Here is a 17,606-nt window from a genome sequence, read left to right as displayed (position 1 = left end):
CAAATACAGTTTGATATCTTCTTTCTCAATCTGTATACCTTTTATATTACTTTCTTGTCTTATTACACCAGCTAGTATGATGTTGTCTTTCTTGTCTTGTTGCAGTAGCCAGTATGGTACTGAAAATTTAGTTGTGAGAGGAGACAGTATAAGCAAAATAAATGACAGCAGTGACGCAAGGGCTAGAAGGCAGGAATGAGGGATGTTTTGTTGTAAGGTACTTGCTCTGTCTATGAAGTGTTATTTGAATGCGGACTTTTTTGTTATTCTTCTTAGTTGTTGAATGAAACGGTCTATTGAAGTCAGTTGTGTTCAGTTGATTGATGATACTGTTGAACTCAAGTATGTCTTTACTGTGTGCCCAGTAGATCTGTCAATTTTGAACAGAGGGGCATCAGAGTCTGAAAGTATAATATTTGATTCATCTATTTTTCCTTCCAATTCTATCCGTTTTTTGCCCGATATACTTTGATGCTCTCAGAATTATCATGCCTTTTTGGGTTATTGACCTCTTTATTATGTAATGCTCTTCTTTATCCTTGACAAATTTTCTTGCTCTGAAGTTTGCTGTGCTTGAAATTATCATAGCTACTCCTGCTTATAAAATAAGCATGGCATAACTTTCTCTTTCCCTTTACTTTTAATCTATATGTGTTTTTGTATTTAAAATGAGTATCTTTCAGAAAACATACAATTGAGGCTTGCTTTTTGATCCATTCTCTGATAATCTGCCTTTTAATTGGTATATTTAGATCATTGATATCAAGTGATCATTAATATAACTGAATTAATATTTACCATATTTGTTACTGTTTTCTGTTTGTTGCCCTTACTCTTTGTTTCTATTTCTGTCCTCCTCTATCTGCATTTGGTGGTTATAATTGAACATTTTATATTACGTCATTTGCTCTCCTTTCTTAATATATTAAATATGTTTTTTAAAACTTGTTTTAGTGGTTGCCTTAGTATATGCAATATATGTTTACAACTAACCAAGTCCAGACTCAGATAATACTATATTACTTCATAGGCAGAGCAAATACCTTATAATAACAAAATATTTCTAATTTATACAGTCTGGCCCTTGCATCACTGCTGTCATTCACTTGCTTATACATAAACATGTATGTATGTGCATATGCACACATTGTTGCTAATATTATTTTTAACAAATTTATCTGTGAGGTAAATTGAGAACAAGAAAAAGTTTTTTATTTTACTTTTGTTTATTCATTTCTGATGTGCTTCCTTTATTTTTATACAAGTTTCTGACTTATATTATTTTCCTTGTGTCTGAATAACTTAACATTTCTTGCAAAGCAGGTATGCTTGCAACACATTTCCTCAATGTTTGTTTGTATGAAAAAGTCTTCTCCTTAATTTTTGAAGAATAATTTTCTGCAGTATAGCAATCTGGAGTTCTGTAATTGTAGAATTAATGGTATTTTTTTCCCTCTTGATACTTTAAATATTTCACTCCACTCTCTTCTTGTTTATGTGGTTCCTAGAGAAGTCACATGTGATTCTTATCTTCTCTATGGTTAAGTTGTTTCTGACTCCACTCTGGCTTTCTGTAGAAATTTTTTTCTTTATCTTAGAATGTTTGAAATTTGAATATGATATGCCCTACATGTAGGATTATTTTTTTCTTTTAGTATTTGTCTGTCTTGATGTTTTCTGCAATTCTTAGATTTATTTTGTTTCAGCGTTAATTTGCGGGACATTCTCAGTCATTATTTCTTCGTATGCTGCTTCTATTTCTTCTTGTTACTGCTATTATGTGTTTGTTACAGCTTTTGTACTTGCTCTGGTGTTCTTGGGTATTTTGTTCTGTTTGGTGATTTTTTCCCCATCTTTTTTTCTCTTTGATTCTTGGTTTTGGAGGTTTCTACTGATATAGCCTCAAGCTCCAAGTTTCTTCCTTCAGCCATGTCTAGTTTACTAATAAGCCCATCAAAGACATTCTTTATTTTTGATACAGTAATATTTATTTCTAGCATTTTACAAATACTTTTCTTAGAATTTCAATCTCTCTGCTTAGCTTACATTAATCATCTATTATTGCAAGTTGTTTACTTTTTTCCAGTAAAGCCCTTAACATATTATAGTTTTTAAAAAGATCGTGGTCAGGTAATTTCAATATTCCTGCCATATGAAACTGTTTTTTTTTTTTTAAGAATAATAAGAAAAAGAATAAAGAAGAGGAAGAAAGAGAAAGAGGAAGAGGGAGAGAGAATGGGGGTATTGCTTTGCTGCCCGGGCTAGAATGCAGTCTAAATATGGGCATGCCTATAACTGTCCTTAATAATGGAGACATGAAAGAAAATGAGGGAAGAGAGTAACAAACAAGGAGCCAACCAACATTTCGTTTAAACTTCTAAGTTGATATGATATGGTACTGATAAGAGTGTATATTTTGTGTAAAGTGGAGAGTTCTATAAATGTTAATTACGTTTACTTGTTCCAGATCTGAGTTCAAGTCCTGGATATCTTTGTTAATTTTCTGTCTCATTGATCTGTCTAATATTAATGTTGAAGTCTCCCACTATTATTGTGTGGGAGTCTAAGTCTCTTTATAAGTCTTGTATGTCTGGGTATTCCTGTATTGGGTGCGTGTATATTTAGGACCTTTAACTCTTCTTGTTGTTGCATTGATTCTTTTATCATTATATAATGTCCTTCTTTGCTTCTTTTGATCTTTGTTGCTTTAAATACTATTTTATCAGAGGCAAAAATGGTAACTTCTGCTTTTTATTTATTTATTTTTGCTCTCTGGTTGGTTGGTAAGTCTCTCTCCAGCCTTTGTTTCGAGTCTTTGTGTATCCTTGAATGTGAGATGGGTCTGGATGCAGCAAACAGTTTTAGTTTTTTGTCCAAATTGCCTGTCTTTGAATTGAGGAATTTAGTCAATTTAAATTTAGAATTAATAATGATATATGTGAGTTTAATACTATCATTTAATATTAGCTGGCTATTTTGCCCATTAGTTGATGTAAATTCTTCATTATATTGATGTTTTTTACTTTTTGGTATTTTTTAGAAAGGCTGATACTGTTTGTTCCTTTCTATGTGTAGTGGTTCTTTCAGAAGCTCTTGTAAAGCAGACCTGGTGGTGATGAATTCTCCGAGTGCTTGCTTGTTCACAAAAAACTTTATTTTTCCTTCACTTATGAAGCTTAGTTTGGCTGGATGTGAAATTCTTGGTTGAAAGTTCTTTTCTTTAAGGATGTTGAATATTGGTCCCCACTCTCTTCTGGCTTGTAGGGTTTCTGCTGAGAGATCTGCTGTGAGTCTGATAGGCTTCCCTTTGTGGGTAACCTGACCTTTCTCTCTGGCTGCCCTTAGTATTTTCTCCTTCATTTCAACCCTGGTGAATCTGACGATTATGTGCCTTGGAGTTGCTCTTCTTGAGGAATATCTTTGTGGTGTTCTCTGTATTACCTGGAGCTGAATATTATCCTGCCTTACTAAGTTGGGAAAATTTTCCTTAGTAATATCCTGAAACATATTTTCCAGCTTGGATTCATTCTCTTCGTCACATTCAGGTACACCTATCAAGCGTAGATTAGGTCTTTTCACATAGTCCCATATTTCTTGGAGACTTTGCTCATTCCTTTTTATCCTTTTTTCTCTAATCTTGTCTTCTTGTTTTATTTCATTGAGTTGGTCTTCAACCTCTGATATCCTTTCTTCTGCTTGATCAATTCGGCTGTTAAAACTTGTGCATACTTCACGTAGTTCTCGTATTGTGTTTTTCAGTTCCATCAATTCACTTATTTTCCTCTCTAAATTTTGTATTCTTGTTGAAATTTCGTCAAACCTTTTTTCAAAGTTCTTAGTTTCTTTAGATTGTGTTAGCACAAGTTTTTTTAATTCACAGGAGTTTCTTATTATCCACGTTTTGAAGCCTGCTTCTGTAATTGGAACACACTCGTTCTCCCTCAAGCCTTGTTTCATTGCTGATGAGGAACTGGGATCCCCTGCTGAGAGAGAGGAGCTCTGATCTTGGGCATTCTCAGCCTTCCTTGGCTGTTTTCTTCCCTTTGTTGTAGATTTATCCATCTGTGGTCTTTATAATTACCGTCTTTGTAATTGGGTTTCTGAGTGGACGTCCAACTTATTGATTCTCAGCGCCGAAATCTGAGCAACCCACTGCGCCGGCGTTAAGATTGATGGTGCCTTTCTGACTCTGCACCAAGAACCGACGATCCGAGGCGCCGGCAAAACCGCCTCGCCGGTCACAAGAGTCGCGCTGGCGACCCGTGGGGCTCCTCCGCTGGGAATCTCCTGGTGCGTGAGCAACAAGAATTCATGTGAAGGTGTGGCGTCCTCTCGTTCTTTGCGTTTTCAGTGGGAGCTACAATCCCGAGCTGCTAGTGATCAGCCATCTTGGATCTCTCTCTGAAACTGTTTTTAATGCTTATTCAGTCTTTTCAAACTCTGCGTGTGTGTGTGTGTGTGTGTGTGTGGTTAGTTGTTTCGGATTTTTTTTTTTTTTTTTTGTCTTTTAGTGAGTCTTGTAATAGTTTGTTGAATACTGAGATAATGTACCATGTAAAATGAACTTCAGTATATAGGATTTTATCGGTGTAGTGGTAACATGTGGGGAGAGGAAAAGTATTCTGTAGTCCTATGATTAAATCTCAGTTTTTTTCATGAACATGTATCCCTAGACTGTGAACTTCATCAGTTTTCTGTAGATATTTTTCCCTCTTGGTTAAAATAGGATGAGTAAAGGGGGCAGGAATTGGATTTTTTGTTTCTCCTATGTCAATTAGGCTCTGAGAAAACTGTAGCAGTTAGGTTCTATTGTAGAATAGTTTTTTTTTTTTTAAGGGTAGACCCTATAAAGAGGAACACAGTGTTTTGTCATAAAGCTCAGGTTTTCCAACCTTGGCACTTGTTCCTGTAGATGTTTCTGCTCCAATAAATTGTGTTTTCCTATATTTACTTGTCTGTCTCTCCAGTTTTGGGGTCAGTGGTTTTCCATGTTAACTTACTCTCTGACAAATCTAAGAACTGTTTCCCACCGTCCCCCCCGACCCCCACAGTTTGTTTAACTTTCTGCTTGTTAGAATGCAGTGGTGAATTCTAAGCTTCTTACATGTGGTACTAAAACCAGAGGTCCCTCTTCCCTTTTTGGTTCATAAAACACTCTTTTGCTGTTGTTATGGGTAGGGAGTCAGGGCTTTTTCTCCCCGCAGTTACTAGGATTATTCCAGCAAAGTCTACAGGAGCAGAGTCTCTGGGGAGAGTAAGAGGTTTTGTCTCTTTGCTGGAAGTCACCTAGCACATGGCAGGGTAAGTCAACAGAGAGACACTCTCAGGAACAGCATAGCTGCTGATGCAGAGAGCAAGTGGCATTGGTCCTTTCTGTGTTCTCTTATAGGGTAGGAGAGTACCCAGGGCTCCATCCTGCAGGATATGTTATACAGCTTGTGTGGAAAAGGGAAGGGGAACACCTTCATTGCTGACATTTACTTGGTATAAGGTGTGGAGAGTTAACAATTTCCTACAGCTCTGTAGAGAAGGGGTGGGTCCTGCCAACAAAGGCTGGCACTCATCTCAAGTAGGGAGGACAAAACCTGTTTCATGGCTCCCCTACTCCTTTTCCTGGGCCTCTGACCAGACACAGCAGGCTCTTAGGGCTTTTTCTGTCTGTACTCATTGTCAGTTACGCATTTTGAGCTGCTTTAGCCCTTGGGCCAGATTATACAGAAAGTAGAATAAATGAACAACAACTACAAAAATAACAAAATCCCCAGACTCCCAAACAAATCACAGTGAACTCATCACCAAGTTGTATCTCAAGTTCTGATAGTTCTGATCGAGTCTTCTAATATATATTTTAGCCCAGAGTTCTTCATTCTAATTGTGGGAGAGATGTTACTTCATTTTTTCTTTTTTCTAGAAGCAGATCCCAGAATAGTTTTTAAGCAGTGGAATGAAGTAAACAAACTACAGTTTAAATAAAAGGAAATATTTAAAGTAACATGATTAACAATTCATTGTGATCAGAGTATGCAGAGTCAAAGGTTTATTTCCTCTTTCTCTAATTAAAGGAGAATCATAAAAAATAACTATTGGGTACTAGGCTTAGTACCTGGGTGATGAAATAATCTGGACAACAGACCCCTGTGACATGAGTTTATTTATATAACAAACCTGTTTATGTACCCCTGAACCCAAAATAAAAGTTATAAAAATTAGAAATTGAAAAAAGGTTGTACCTATCTTCATTTCAAACATTAACAGCTTAATACTTCTTGTCATGTTGGCATGCGTTTTTTTAAATGTGATTTTTTGAGTAAAAGGAATTTTATCAAATATTCTAGAACATGTGACCTTTGTGTGCTATGATAAGGTTACCCTGTTTTTAAATAACTCTGAATTTTGTGATAACCTGAAATTAAAATTTTTGCTTCATGTCCTTTGGTATGTTAGCAAAAGATGGTTCTAGTTGCATGAACTTTTAATTTCTTCCTTCTAAGAGATTACTTCCAATATTTACCTACACTTCTGGCAGACTAAGCCCATCAAAATATGAAGATTATGTATACATAGCTCTTATTATTCATCAAAACCTTATTTTTTATTTTTAGAATGAAAAGAGGAGTGTCAACCTATTCAAATATATGTTGTGCTTTAATGCTTCTACCAAAATCTTTCTCATTGTATGTAACAGCAGAGTAAAACAGGCAGAAGATAGGCAGTTAAAATGGAAAAAGAGAAAAACATGCCGAAATTATTGGCATCTAACAGAAACTTAGTCACTGGGTCTTGGAGTATTTAGGGTGCGTAACAGGTCACCACTCAGAACTTAACTCTAAGTCAACTTGTCTCTTTATATGCATTAACTGACTAAGTTTTAATTAAATATTTAGATTTAATAAGAAAATTGTATCTCAGTTTAAATCAAATTTGTCTTCTCTGTGAAATCTCTTAGAGAATTGTGAACGGACACTTTATATTGGCATTTTACAAGCTCCTAGCAAAATTGCTTAGCAAATTGATTATTTCCTTCTGAAATGTTTGATGATATACTAGCTCTTATTAAAATGCCCAAACCTTACTATCTCACTACTTGTCAAGGGTTCCCAGTGGCGAATATCATATTCCATTTTAACTATTTGGAATAGGGATTGAGGGCCTTAATCCATTGTAAGTTTTATTGTAGAAAAAAATAGACTGAATATTGTTTTTATGTGCAGTGAAAATATCTACACTTTTTCAGTTTCTCTAAGTAAACATTATGAGTGATTATTAGAAAGACAAAAAAGTATATAAGTTATTGTTAAAAAGTCATTCATGCTTGCAAGGATGTAGAGAAAAGGAAACTTACATACTGTTGGTAGGAATGTAAATTAGTACAGCCATTATGGAAAATAGTATGGACTTTTTCAAAAAACTAAAAGTAGAACTACCATAAGGTTTTGTAATCCCACTCCTGGGTATTTATATAAAGAAAAAGAAATTAGTATATCCAAGGGCTACCTTTACCCCCATGTTTATTGCAGCACTGTTCAAATAGCAAAAAAATGGAATCAAACCTAAGTGTCCATCAACAGATAAATGAAGAAAGAAAATATGGTTAATGTTCACAATAGAATAATACTTGGCCAAAAAATAACGAAATCCTGCCATTTGCAACAATTTGAATAGAACTGGATTTCATTATGTTAAGTGTAAGAAGCCAGGCACAGAACGACAATATTATCTATCCTCACTTATATATGTGAGATGGAATAGTTGATGTTACAGAAACAGAGAGTAGAATAATACCAGAGGTTGAGAACGGTGTGCGCATGTCAAGTAGTGGAGGGACATGAAAAAAGATTGGTTAATGGGTACAAATATACAGTTAGAAAGAAGGAATAAGTTCTAATATTCAGTAACAAATTAGAGTGACTGTAGTTAATAAAAATTTGTAGCTCAAAATAGCTAGAAATTAGGACTTGAAATGTTTTCAACATATAGAAATAATTCCTCTAAATGATGGATACCTTAAACAGCCTGAATTGATCATTACACACACTATGCATGTAATAATATATTACATGTACCTTATAAATATGTACAAATATTTGTAACAATAAACTTTTTTAGAAAAAGAATTTCAAGTATAACAAAACCAAAAAATGTAAGCATATTACCTAAATCAAGCACATATTCTATTAAAATTATTACATCAAAAATATTTCAGGAAATCCTATATTCTTTTCTATTCTCGTCATAAGAAAATGGAGCCCTAGAATAGCTTTTTATCAATTTAAGAAGACAGTATTCTTGCATATCCAGTAAAAATGAGGATCTTCTTCAACTATTAAGTAATAATTAAGTTTATTTTGAGTTGATTAATTTTTGAAAGCCAAGCATCCAGCTAAACATTTAGGAAACTTTGGTGGAAGTTAAGGAGTTCATAGAAAAATTGTTTCAAAAATCTGCTAGTTCTGGATTTACAAGCTAAAATTTGCAGGAGCTAATATGGTGTTTTTGCCCATTTCTCTTTGACTACTGTGGCGTTTCATGCAAATAATTCTACAGGGATTTTCATGCAAGGAAATGTACAGGAAACAAGTTGGGCTCTCTAATTTCACTCTTTCACTTGTAGCTTAAGTTTCAGTTTGTTAAATAATGCCACTAATATTTGTGGGAACTTGGAAATCAAGAGAGACAAATTTTAAAGTCTACTTGGGACACTGTTCAAATACCATTTGCTGTTCAAAAGAACATGGGGTTTCCTGAAATATTTTTGAAGATTGTTATGACCAAAGTGTCACTGTTTGTTTTCCAAGTTAGCTATTTTGTTTGCTATTTTAGGAATGATTATTTAACATTGAATATATTTCCATAAAGTGAGTATCCAATTAAGATGCCTTGCCATTTCAGTTCCACATTTTTTTTTTTTTTTTTTTTTTTTTTTTGAGACGGAGTTTCACTCTTGTTACCCAGGCTGGACTGCAATGGCGCGATCTCGGCTCACTGCAACCTCCGCCTCCTGGGTTCAGGCAATTCTCCTGCCTCAGCCTCCTGACTAGCTGGGATTACAGGCACGCGCCACCATGCCCAGCTAATTTTTTGTATTTTTAGTAGAGACGGGGTTTCACTATGTTGACCAGGATGGTCTCAATCTCTTGACCTCGTGATCCACCCGCCTCGGCCTCCCAAAGTGCTAGGATTACAGGCTTGAGCCACCGCGCCCGGCTTCAGTTCCACATTAAATGACTATTGGATTTAAGTAGTTGCAACATTGCTGAATATTTCCTGAGTACTCATAGGAATATTAATGAGTATCTGGAATCTCTCTGACAAGTTTCCTAGATTACTCTGTCAGGAAATTTTTTAAAATCTCTCTTCTTCCCATTGTATAGATAATATCCCATTGCAAACTGGCTCCTCCCATCTTATGAAGGTGTTTGATTTGAACTCATTTTTAAAATTAAGATTCTCAAAAATGTAATTGAGAAACCTGTGTAGGTCAGCTCATTGAAGCCTTGAAATATTTTAAATTCATTAAAATCTATGCAAAATTGACAATATCTTAGAAATAACAGATGATAGGAAGTTACTAGTTCTATCCCATAACATTTATATACTCTCTTGTGGTGAGACTATTGCCTTTTAAGCTGCATCACTTTTTTTTATGTACTTAAACACCAGTTAATCACAGATGCTGCATAGATTTCATTTGGAGGGAATGCATGAATCTGGATTTTGATATTTTTCCCCCCAACAGGACATTTGGTTGGCTTCTGTCCCTGGAATGTTTCCAAGACATATTTTGATGTGTTCTCTTTTAATGATTCATTTGTTGAAATCATCACTTGGCATGCAAATATTATTTGTGGGGCCAACATGAAAAGCTGCCACTCTTCCTTTATGACATTTTAAAAACTGATAGATGAATAATATTTTATCCACTATAATAATGAACTTTGCTTAGATATGACACAGAATTCTTGAAAATGATTTTGTTTCTCACAGTTTTAAAGAATTTATCTGCAGTAGACAAAAATAGGAAATTCTAATATTATATTACAAAAATGTTGTTATATATTTCTTCTGATTTTTAAAATACTCCCTGCTTTTACAGAAAAACAGTCAACATTTTCTCATTCACTCCTAAAAGCACTAAGACTAAGGACAGAAACTTAGTAAAACTTAACAAAGTGAAAGAGTGGCAAACTAGAAGTTTTTGACTTTAAAGTTAGTTAAAACTATAGTCTTATTGGTTAGGTGACAAAATATATGGATGATGAATTTTTTTATCAGTGATTTGAACAGATACCTTGGCATTTTAGGAACTCAGGTACAGAGAATCATGGCACCAATGAACGCTAATAATTTTTTTGACAATTAAACCTCTGGTTAGCCAGTAAAAACAGTCGTTCTTTACTCACTAAAGGAATGCCTCGTCAGAATTCGTGTGATCTAACCTTCCAAGTCTATATCCTATCTGGTACAGACAAAGTATTATTTTTCGTGACTAATGACTGTAGTAACTACTAAAACATATATCCGGCAGTAAAATTTGTCTCTCTGATCTCTCTATGGGTCTTAAAAGTAAAAATGGCTAACCAATGAGCTGTTGGGAGCATTTTAAGAGTTTATATTGAAGCAGTGGGAGAATATGGTGTTGCATAGTCTGTGCAGTATGTATTTAGCAGAAGTTTTTAGTTAAGCTTAACTAATGGAAAGGGTGTGAACATTTTTGCCTAAGCAAATCCTGTAAAAGTTAGCAAAGCATATCTTAGAAAAATCATTTATTTAACATGTGCTACACTCAGCACTGCATGAATCAAAAACTACATGGACAAAAACCTTTGCAAGCCAACTCTTCAAACGGGATGCTTACAATATGATATAGAAGCAATAATGGGTCCAGAGTAAGATACTAGACTGGCTTTGCACCAAACATCCTAGCAGTTCATCAAGTCTTCCAGTTCATAGAAGAGAAAACTTATTTTCAGTTTGGCCTGATTAGAAAAAGAAATTATTCATGGAAAGTTCGGGACTTAAAAATGGCATATGCTACCAGATCATGCCGAGTCATTTTTCTACCTCTCTGGCTGTGTGTGTGTGTGTGTGTGTGTGTGTGTGTTTACTTTTCCAGCTTCTCCTTTTTCATGTACCCATTACATGTTGGAGTTCTGTAAGGCCTTCACTCTTTTCTTCTTCTTACTTTCTCCTGAAATAAGTTTGTCAAAGTCTGTGACTTCTATTAGTACCTGTACATTAATGGCATCTCAATATGCATCTGCAGATTAAGCCTCTCCTCAGATTCTGGTATACAACTGCCTCTACTCTGATATCTCAACAGCACTGCAAAAAAACAACAACTACAAGACTGAATAGGTAATCCTTCTCCTAAGCCTTGTCCTCATTAGCAATTTCCGGCTTAAAAATGATGCCAACATCCAACCAGATGCTCAAGTCAAAAACCACAGAATCATCCTTAACTCTCTGTCTTACTCATGCTCCATATTCCACGTATCATCAAATTTTGTCCATTTTACTGGTAAAGAAATTCTAGTCTTTATTATTACTATCATGACCTTAGTCTACTGTAGTATCTTTTCAGGTGGTTTTCCTGTGTAAACTGTGACACCTACCCTCAACAATTCTTTATTTATTTTACACGATGAAACTAAGTTAAGTATCCACTTTGAAGTAAAAGAAGCTAATCTGGAAAGGCTACATACTGAGCGATTCCAGTTATATGACATGCTGGCAAAGGACCTTGAAGAGAGTATAAAGATCAGTGGTTGCCAAGGGTTAGGGGAAAGGGAGGGGATGAATGAGCAGAGCACGGGGAGTATTTAAGTCAGTAAAACTATTTTGAATGATACTATAATGGTGGATACCTGTCTTATACATTTGACAAAACCTATACATGTATGAGAGTGGACCATAATATAGTAATGTAAACTATGAACCAGGGTGATGATGGTGTGCTAATGTTGGTTCATCAGTTGCAACAAATAAATTGCACTGGTACAGAATTTTGATAATGGAGGCTGTGTATATGTAGTGGTAAAGTGTGTATGAGAATCCTACTTTCTTGTTTGATTTTGCTATGAATCTAAAACTAATTTTAAAAACACAGCTGGGTGTGGTGGCTTATGCCTGCAATCCCAGCACTCTAGGAGGTTGAAGCAGGTAGATTGCTTGAGCCCAGGAGTTTAAGAACAGCCTAGGCAACATGGCAAAACCCCATTTCTACAAAAAAGTACAAAAAATTAGCCAGACATGGTGGTGTGCACTTGTTGAACCAGCTACTCAGGAGGTTGAGGTGGGAGGTTGAGCCTGGGAGGTTGAGGCTGCATTGAGCTATAATCAATGCCAGTGCACTCTAGCCTGGGTGACAGAGTGAGATCCTGTCTAAAACAAACAAACATAAAACCCCAATATTAAATCTACTCTGATCTTACATCTCCTCCTCACTACTGAAAATGCTTTATTGCCTTTTAAGGTCTAAAATGAGTTGGAAGTTCCTAGCACAGTACTTACCTACCTCTGTAGCACCGTATCCTCCATGCTCACTCTTTTTATGCTGTTTTCCAGCCACACTGGTCCTTTTGAGGTATCAGTGGTACCTGTGCAGTCCTTCCCTAGGGCTTTTGCCCCATTCCCTTCTCCTTGCCTAATAACTATCTACTCATCCTTCAGATCTGCTCATTGTTATTTCCTAAGGAAAAAGTTCTTTGAGGTCTGTATCTTTCTGCTAAATTGATTGCTATTGCTGTGTCTTTCATAGAAATATATATATATATATATATATATATATATATATATATATACACACACACACACACACATATACATATATGTGAAAGGATATATGTATGAATATAGATATATACATATATATATAAATACATATATATATGAAAGACATAGCAATAGCAATCTATCTATATATATATAATTATTCCCTAGAGCTCTTACCACTTTTATATTTAGACATTTAGAATTATTAGATATTCATAATTATTTATTAACATCTGTCTCCATTACTAGACTGTAAGCACCTTGAAGCAATATGCTGACTGTTTTTGATCACCCCTGAGACCAGTGAGTAATTGCAACACAGGAAGAATTTAGCAAATATTTATGGAATGAATGAATGAATGAATGAATGAAGAAATAATAAAGACTGCCAGATGTGCTATTGGTTACAAGTTTGCTTACTGTTTTATCTAGATATTAGAGCTTTGGAGTCACTGAAATAAATATTAATCTTTCAGAAAAGAACATTTGGAACATGCATTTTAAAAAGTCTCATCACCATGTATACATATGTATATATGAATATATATATATATATATATATATATATATATATGATCTTAATGCTGGCTGCCATATAGATATATATAGATATATGTATATATCTATATATACCATCATATGCATATATATATATATATATTTATATATATATGGTGACAAGACTTTTAAAAACGCATGTATATATATATATTCATATATACATCCATATATACACATATATATGCATATATGATATATATGGTAAAACTTTTAAAAATGCGTGTGTGTGTGTATATATATATATATATATAGGTATGTGTGTATATACACATATGGATAGATGTGTGTGTGTGTGTATATATATATATATACACACATATATATATATATGTATATATATATATACACACACACACACATCTATCCATATGTGTATATACACACATACCTATAACTCCCTCCACACATACACACACATAGATATATATCTCCCTAAGCATCTGTATTTAATGTGGTTATTCAACTCTTGTGATTTCAGATAGATGCCAGCCTTGTGAACTTAAGGCGAGCAATATAAATATAGTTCTTCAACAGTGGGGATTATCTGATGTCGGGGCCTCTCTCCATATCCAGTCTCTTGCAAGTCCTGAAAAATCATCTCTGGATGGATGGCCACTAAAGAAATTTCATTGTCCACTAACAGACTCAGAAATAAAATTATTTGTTAGCCATAGGGCAGCCTTGGATTCCTCTGGAAGGTATGGTTATGGTAGTCAGCATTAGGACCAAATCACCATGAGGCTGCCTGTTTGCAGAGGTTTGTTTACACATGGTATCCACTACACATTTTCTCTGACTTCATTAATAAACAATTGAGACAAAGAAACCATTTCCTTACTTTCTGGGTAAGCTAAGCAATTTATCTTAATTACTGTCAACCTTTAGTGACTACCATGGGGATTCTAACCATTCACTTCAGTAGTAATGCTATAAATTACTTATGAATTTTAAATAGGCAGCCAGGATTTTGGGGTTCTCTTACACGTACCTTTTTTCCCAGCTGAAATTATATGTTTGTATATCTATAGCTATATGGTAAATGTATATATATAGTAAATACGTATATCCTAAAAGAATGCCTTTCCTTATTGCAGTCAATCCTTTCCCATGGCACCGTGGCAGACTGTGCTGTTGTAGGCAAAGAAGACCCTTTAAAAGGTCACGTCCCCTTAGCACTCTGTGTGTTGAGAAAAGGTGAGAGATCTTTGTCCTTCTTGAATGCTTGGGCCCTGAATAATTAACTAAGGTTAATTCAGTACTTACTCTCTGAACTTTCTCTCTAGATATAAATGCAACAGAGGAGCAAGTTTTGGAAGAAATTGTGAAACACGTTAGACAGAGCATTGGCCCTGTGGCTGCTTTTCGAAAGGCAGTGTTTGTCAAGCAGCTACCCAAAACCAGATCTGGCAAAATCCCTCGATCAGCTTTATCTGCCATTGTCAACGGCAAGCCATACAAGGTAATTTATCAAAGATATTTAATCTTGGGTTGTAAAATATTTTTCTTCATTTCTTTGGCATAAGCAAAGCTCTTAAAAATGGTTCTCAAATATAAATTACATACCTAGAAAACACATAATAGTACCTTTTTTTTTAAATGTTAAGGGAGAAATTATATAGCCATTCCTTCTGTAGGGATGAGGGTTTTGAAAAGAAACTCAGATTAGTTAAGAACATATGCTTTGATGATAAGAACCAACGTGTGAAAATATTTTTTTACATTTATTTTTATTTAGAGACAGAGTCTTGCTCTATCACTCAGGCTGTAGTGCAGTGGCATATTCACCAGAACTGCAGCCTCACAGTCCTGGTCAAAGGGATCCTCCCACATCAGTCTCACAAGTAGTTGGGGCTACAGGTGCATGCCACTGTGCCTGGCTAATTCTTTTATTTTGTATTTGTAGAGGTAGTGTTCTGTCTGTGTTGCCCATGGTGGTCTTGAACTCCTGGGCTCAGGTGATTTGACTGCCTCAGCCTCCCAAAGTTCTGGGATTACAGGCCTGAACCACTACTGCCTGTCAAAATATTTTTGCTCTTAGTAATTGCCAGCTAAATTCAAACAAATTTGTGGAAATTCAATCCTATTGAATTACAAGGTCCATTTTCCTTATTATAGTAATTAATGGCAATTAGTGAATGAGAAAGGAAAATAATTGAGGCTGGCAGCAGTAGATGTTTAAAATGTTCTAATCGATAAATGCTAATTTTGTAATTATTTATGACATTATTTTAGGAAATCTTAGGCTGATTCAAGCATATGTTTTCTTTTAATTGTAACATTATGTATGTGAAGATATACCTATTTTTATCATTAAGATAATAAAAGGCAATGCAATAGTAAGGAGTAGTTATGTGAACAAATGCCAAAAAAGAAAAATTCTTTCTATAGGCATACATAGAAGACTCTTAAGAAGAACTCTAACTCTAGAGAAAATAACATCTAGGTCCAACAGTTTTTTGCTAATTGAACTGTTTATCTGTTTTACTCTGGAAAACTATAGATAAGTATTAATATATTAGGCTCAAAGTTCTCTATTTTTAAACTTTTCCATATGAATATTACAAGACAATGCAGAAAACAACATTGCATATAATTGTTTAATTATAGAAAGAGTAGAAGAAATTTAAGGAAGAGTATTCACCTGACCCTAATTTTTTCCCCCAGATAACCCCTTCAATTGAAGACCCAAGCATTTTTGGCCATGTAGAAGAAATACTGAAGCAAATATCATGAGTTTGTTTCATTCCTATTTTGAGTAAATTTCAGTTAATTTTTTAATTGTAATTAAAATATTTGAGTTGTTTCTCAGAAATAAGTATTTCACTAGAAATTACTTGCAAACTGAAATGTGAATTGTAAAACTTGGCCTAAACAAATCTAATGAAAACTTGTGAAAGACTTGTGCCTTCTGTTTGATTGGACCCTGTTAACATTGTTATTAGTTGCTTATAAGATGACTCATTATATGTAATCTGCTTTAGAAAAAAAAGTATCCAGTGTATTATTTTTAAAATAGCACCCCCCAAGTAAAACACTTTAATTGAAAGCAATGCTAATACAGAGCCACTTCCTGAAACTAAGAATCTGTAGTTTTGATCCAAAATCTAAAACTTTAAGTCAGAAAATAACTAAAATTTTTCTTGTAGAAATTTTAGATATTTTCTAATATGCTTTAGATATTTTCTCATATTTTCTAATATTCTTGTTTTAAATCGATGAAATGAGAAGTTTAGGTAATCATTAGACAGATGAAATTATTATCTAGTTAGGAGGACTTTTCTAGCTATTCGTTTTCTGAGGGAAAGCTGAACACCAGGATTATAGCTATACCTTTAGGTCATTTGTTACTTAGGCAAGGAAAACCACATATCTGACCTGGCATGGTGGCTCAGCTTGTAATCTCAGCACTTTGGGAGACTGAGACGGGCGGGTGACTTGAGGTCAGGAGTTCAAGACCAGCCTGGCCAACATGGTGAAACCCTGTAGCTACTGAAAATACAAAAATTAGCCAGGCGTGGTGGCAGGCTCCTGTAATCCCAGCTACTTGGGAGGCTGAGGCAAGGAGAACTGCTTGGACTGCAGAGGTGGCAGTTGTGGTGAGCTGATACCTGCCATTGCACTCCGGCCTGGATATAGAGTGAGACTCCATCTCAAAACAACAACAAACCACTTGCCTGGTAGACAACCAAGATACCATTTAGTCCAATCTTTTCATGGAGATGGGGGCTCCAGAGAGTACCTCCTAATGTCGCAGGTTCTTAGTTGGCTGTGCATTTCTGAATGATTCTAGATTTCTGTGGAAACAAGGAATCAATGTACAAATGTGGTGGAGTGGCAAGGAAAACTCTTAAGAGACATCAAGGTTTTTACATTAGGTTAAAGACCAAGAGGGTTTCCAGGCAGGTAGTGTAATGTCTAGGTGATTTTGAAGTGAATTTAAAACCACTAGGTTTGAGGGACAAAGGACCAAAGGACAGAAAATGTGAAGACTGCAGATCTCCTGCTCCACCTCAGGGAGCAGCAGCCCCAGAAGAATATGGCCCCCAAAAGAGGTAAGTCTCCTGCTGCAAGATCTTCTGTTTTTTTTTTTTTTTTTTTTTTTTTTTTTTCTGCTCTTGTTGCCCAAGCTGGAGTGCAATGGTGCAATCTTGGCTCACTGCAACCTCTGAATCTGGGATTCAAGCGGTTGAACCCCACATGAATCGCAGAGGTAATACTGAGTAGCTGGGATTACAGACATGAGCCACCACGCCCTGCTAATTTTGTATTTTTAA

The 17,606-nt window shown here is 35.2% G+C and overlaps 1 protein-coding gene across 2 annotated transcripts in view; it reads left to right on the top strand.

Moving 5' to 3' along the window:
* Positions 1–17,606, top strand: part of ACSS3 (acyl-CoA synthetase short chain family member 3) — a 175,008-nt gene that overhangs the window by 144,861 nt on the left and 12,541 nt on the right. Inside the window, exons 14-16 of one of the 2 annotated variants that reach the window (XR_012518404.1) lie at positions 14,427–14,526; positions 14,616–14,791; positions 17,282–17,384. Coding sequence is in view for 1 of the 2 variants with exons in the window: in XM_003927836.4 (XP_003927885.3) it covers positions 14,427–14,526; positions 14,616–14,791; positions 15,997–16,065 (345 nt within the window). In the remaining variant the exon portion in view is untranslated. Of the gene's footprint in view, positions 1–14,426; positions 14,527–14,615; positions 14,792–15,996; positions 16,231–17,281; positions 17,385–17,606 lie in introns of those variants that run through there. The other variant, XM_003927836.4, reaches the window with a different exon arrangement.

Source organism: Saimiri boliviensis, chromosome 7 (genome assembly GCF_048565385.1).
Source record: "Saimiri boliviensis isolate mSaiBol1 chromosome 7, mSaiBol1.pri, whole genome shotgun sequence".
In the NCBI taxonomy this organism is placed as follows: Eukaryota; Metazoa; Chordata; class Mammalia; order Primates; family Cebidae; genus Saimiri; species Saimiri boliviensis.
Note: the sequence above shows the minus strand (reverse complement) of the source record. Positions and strands in the feature narration are given on the sequence as shown.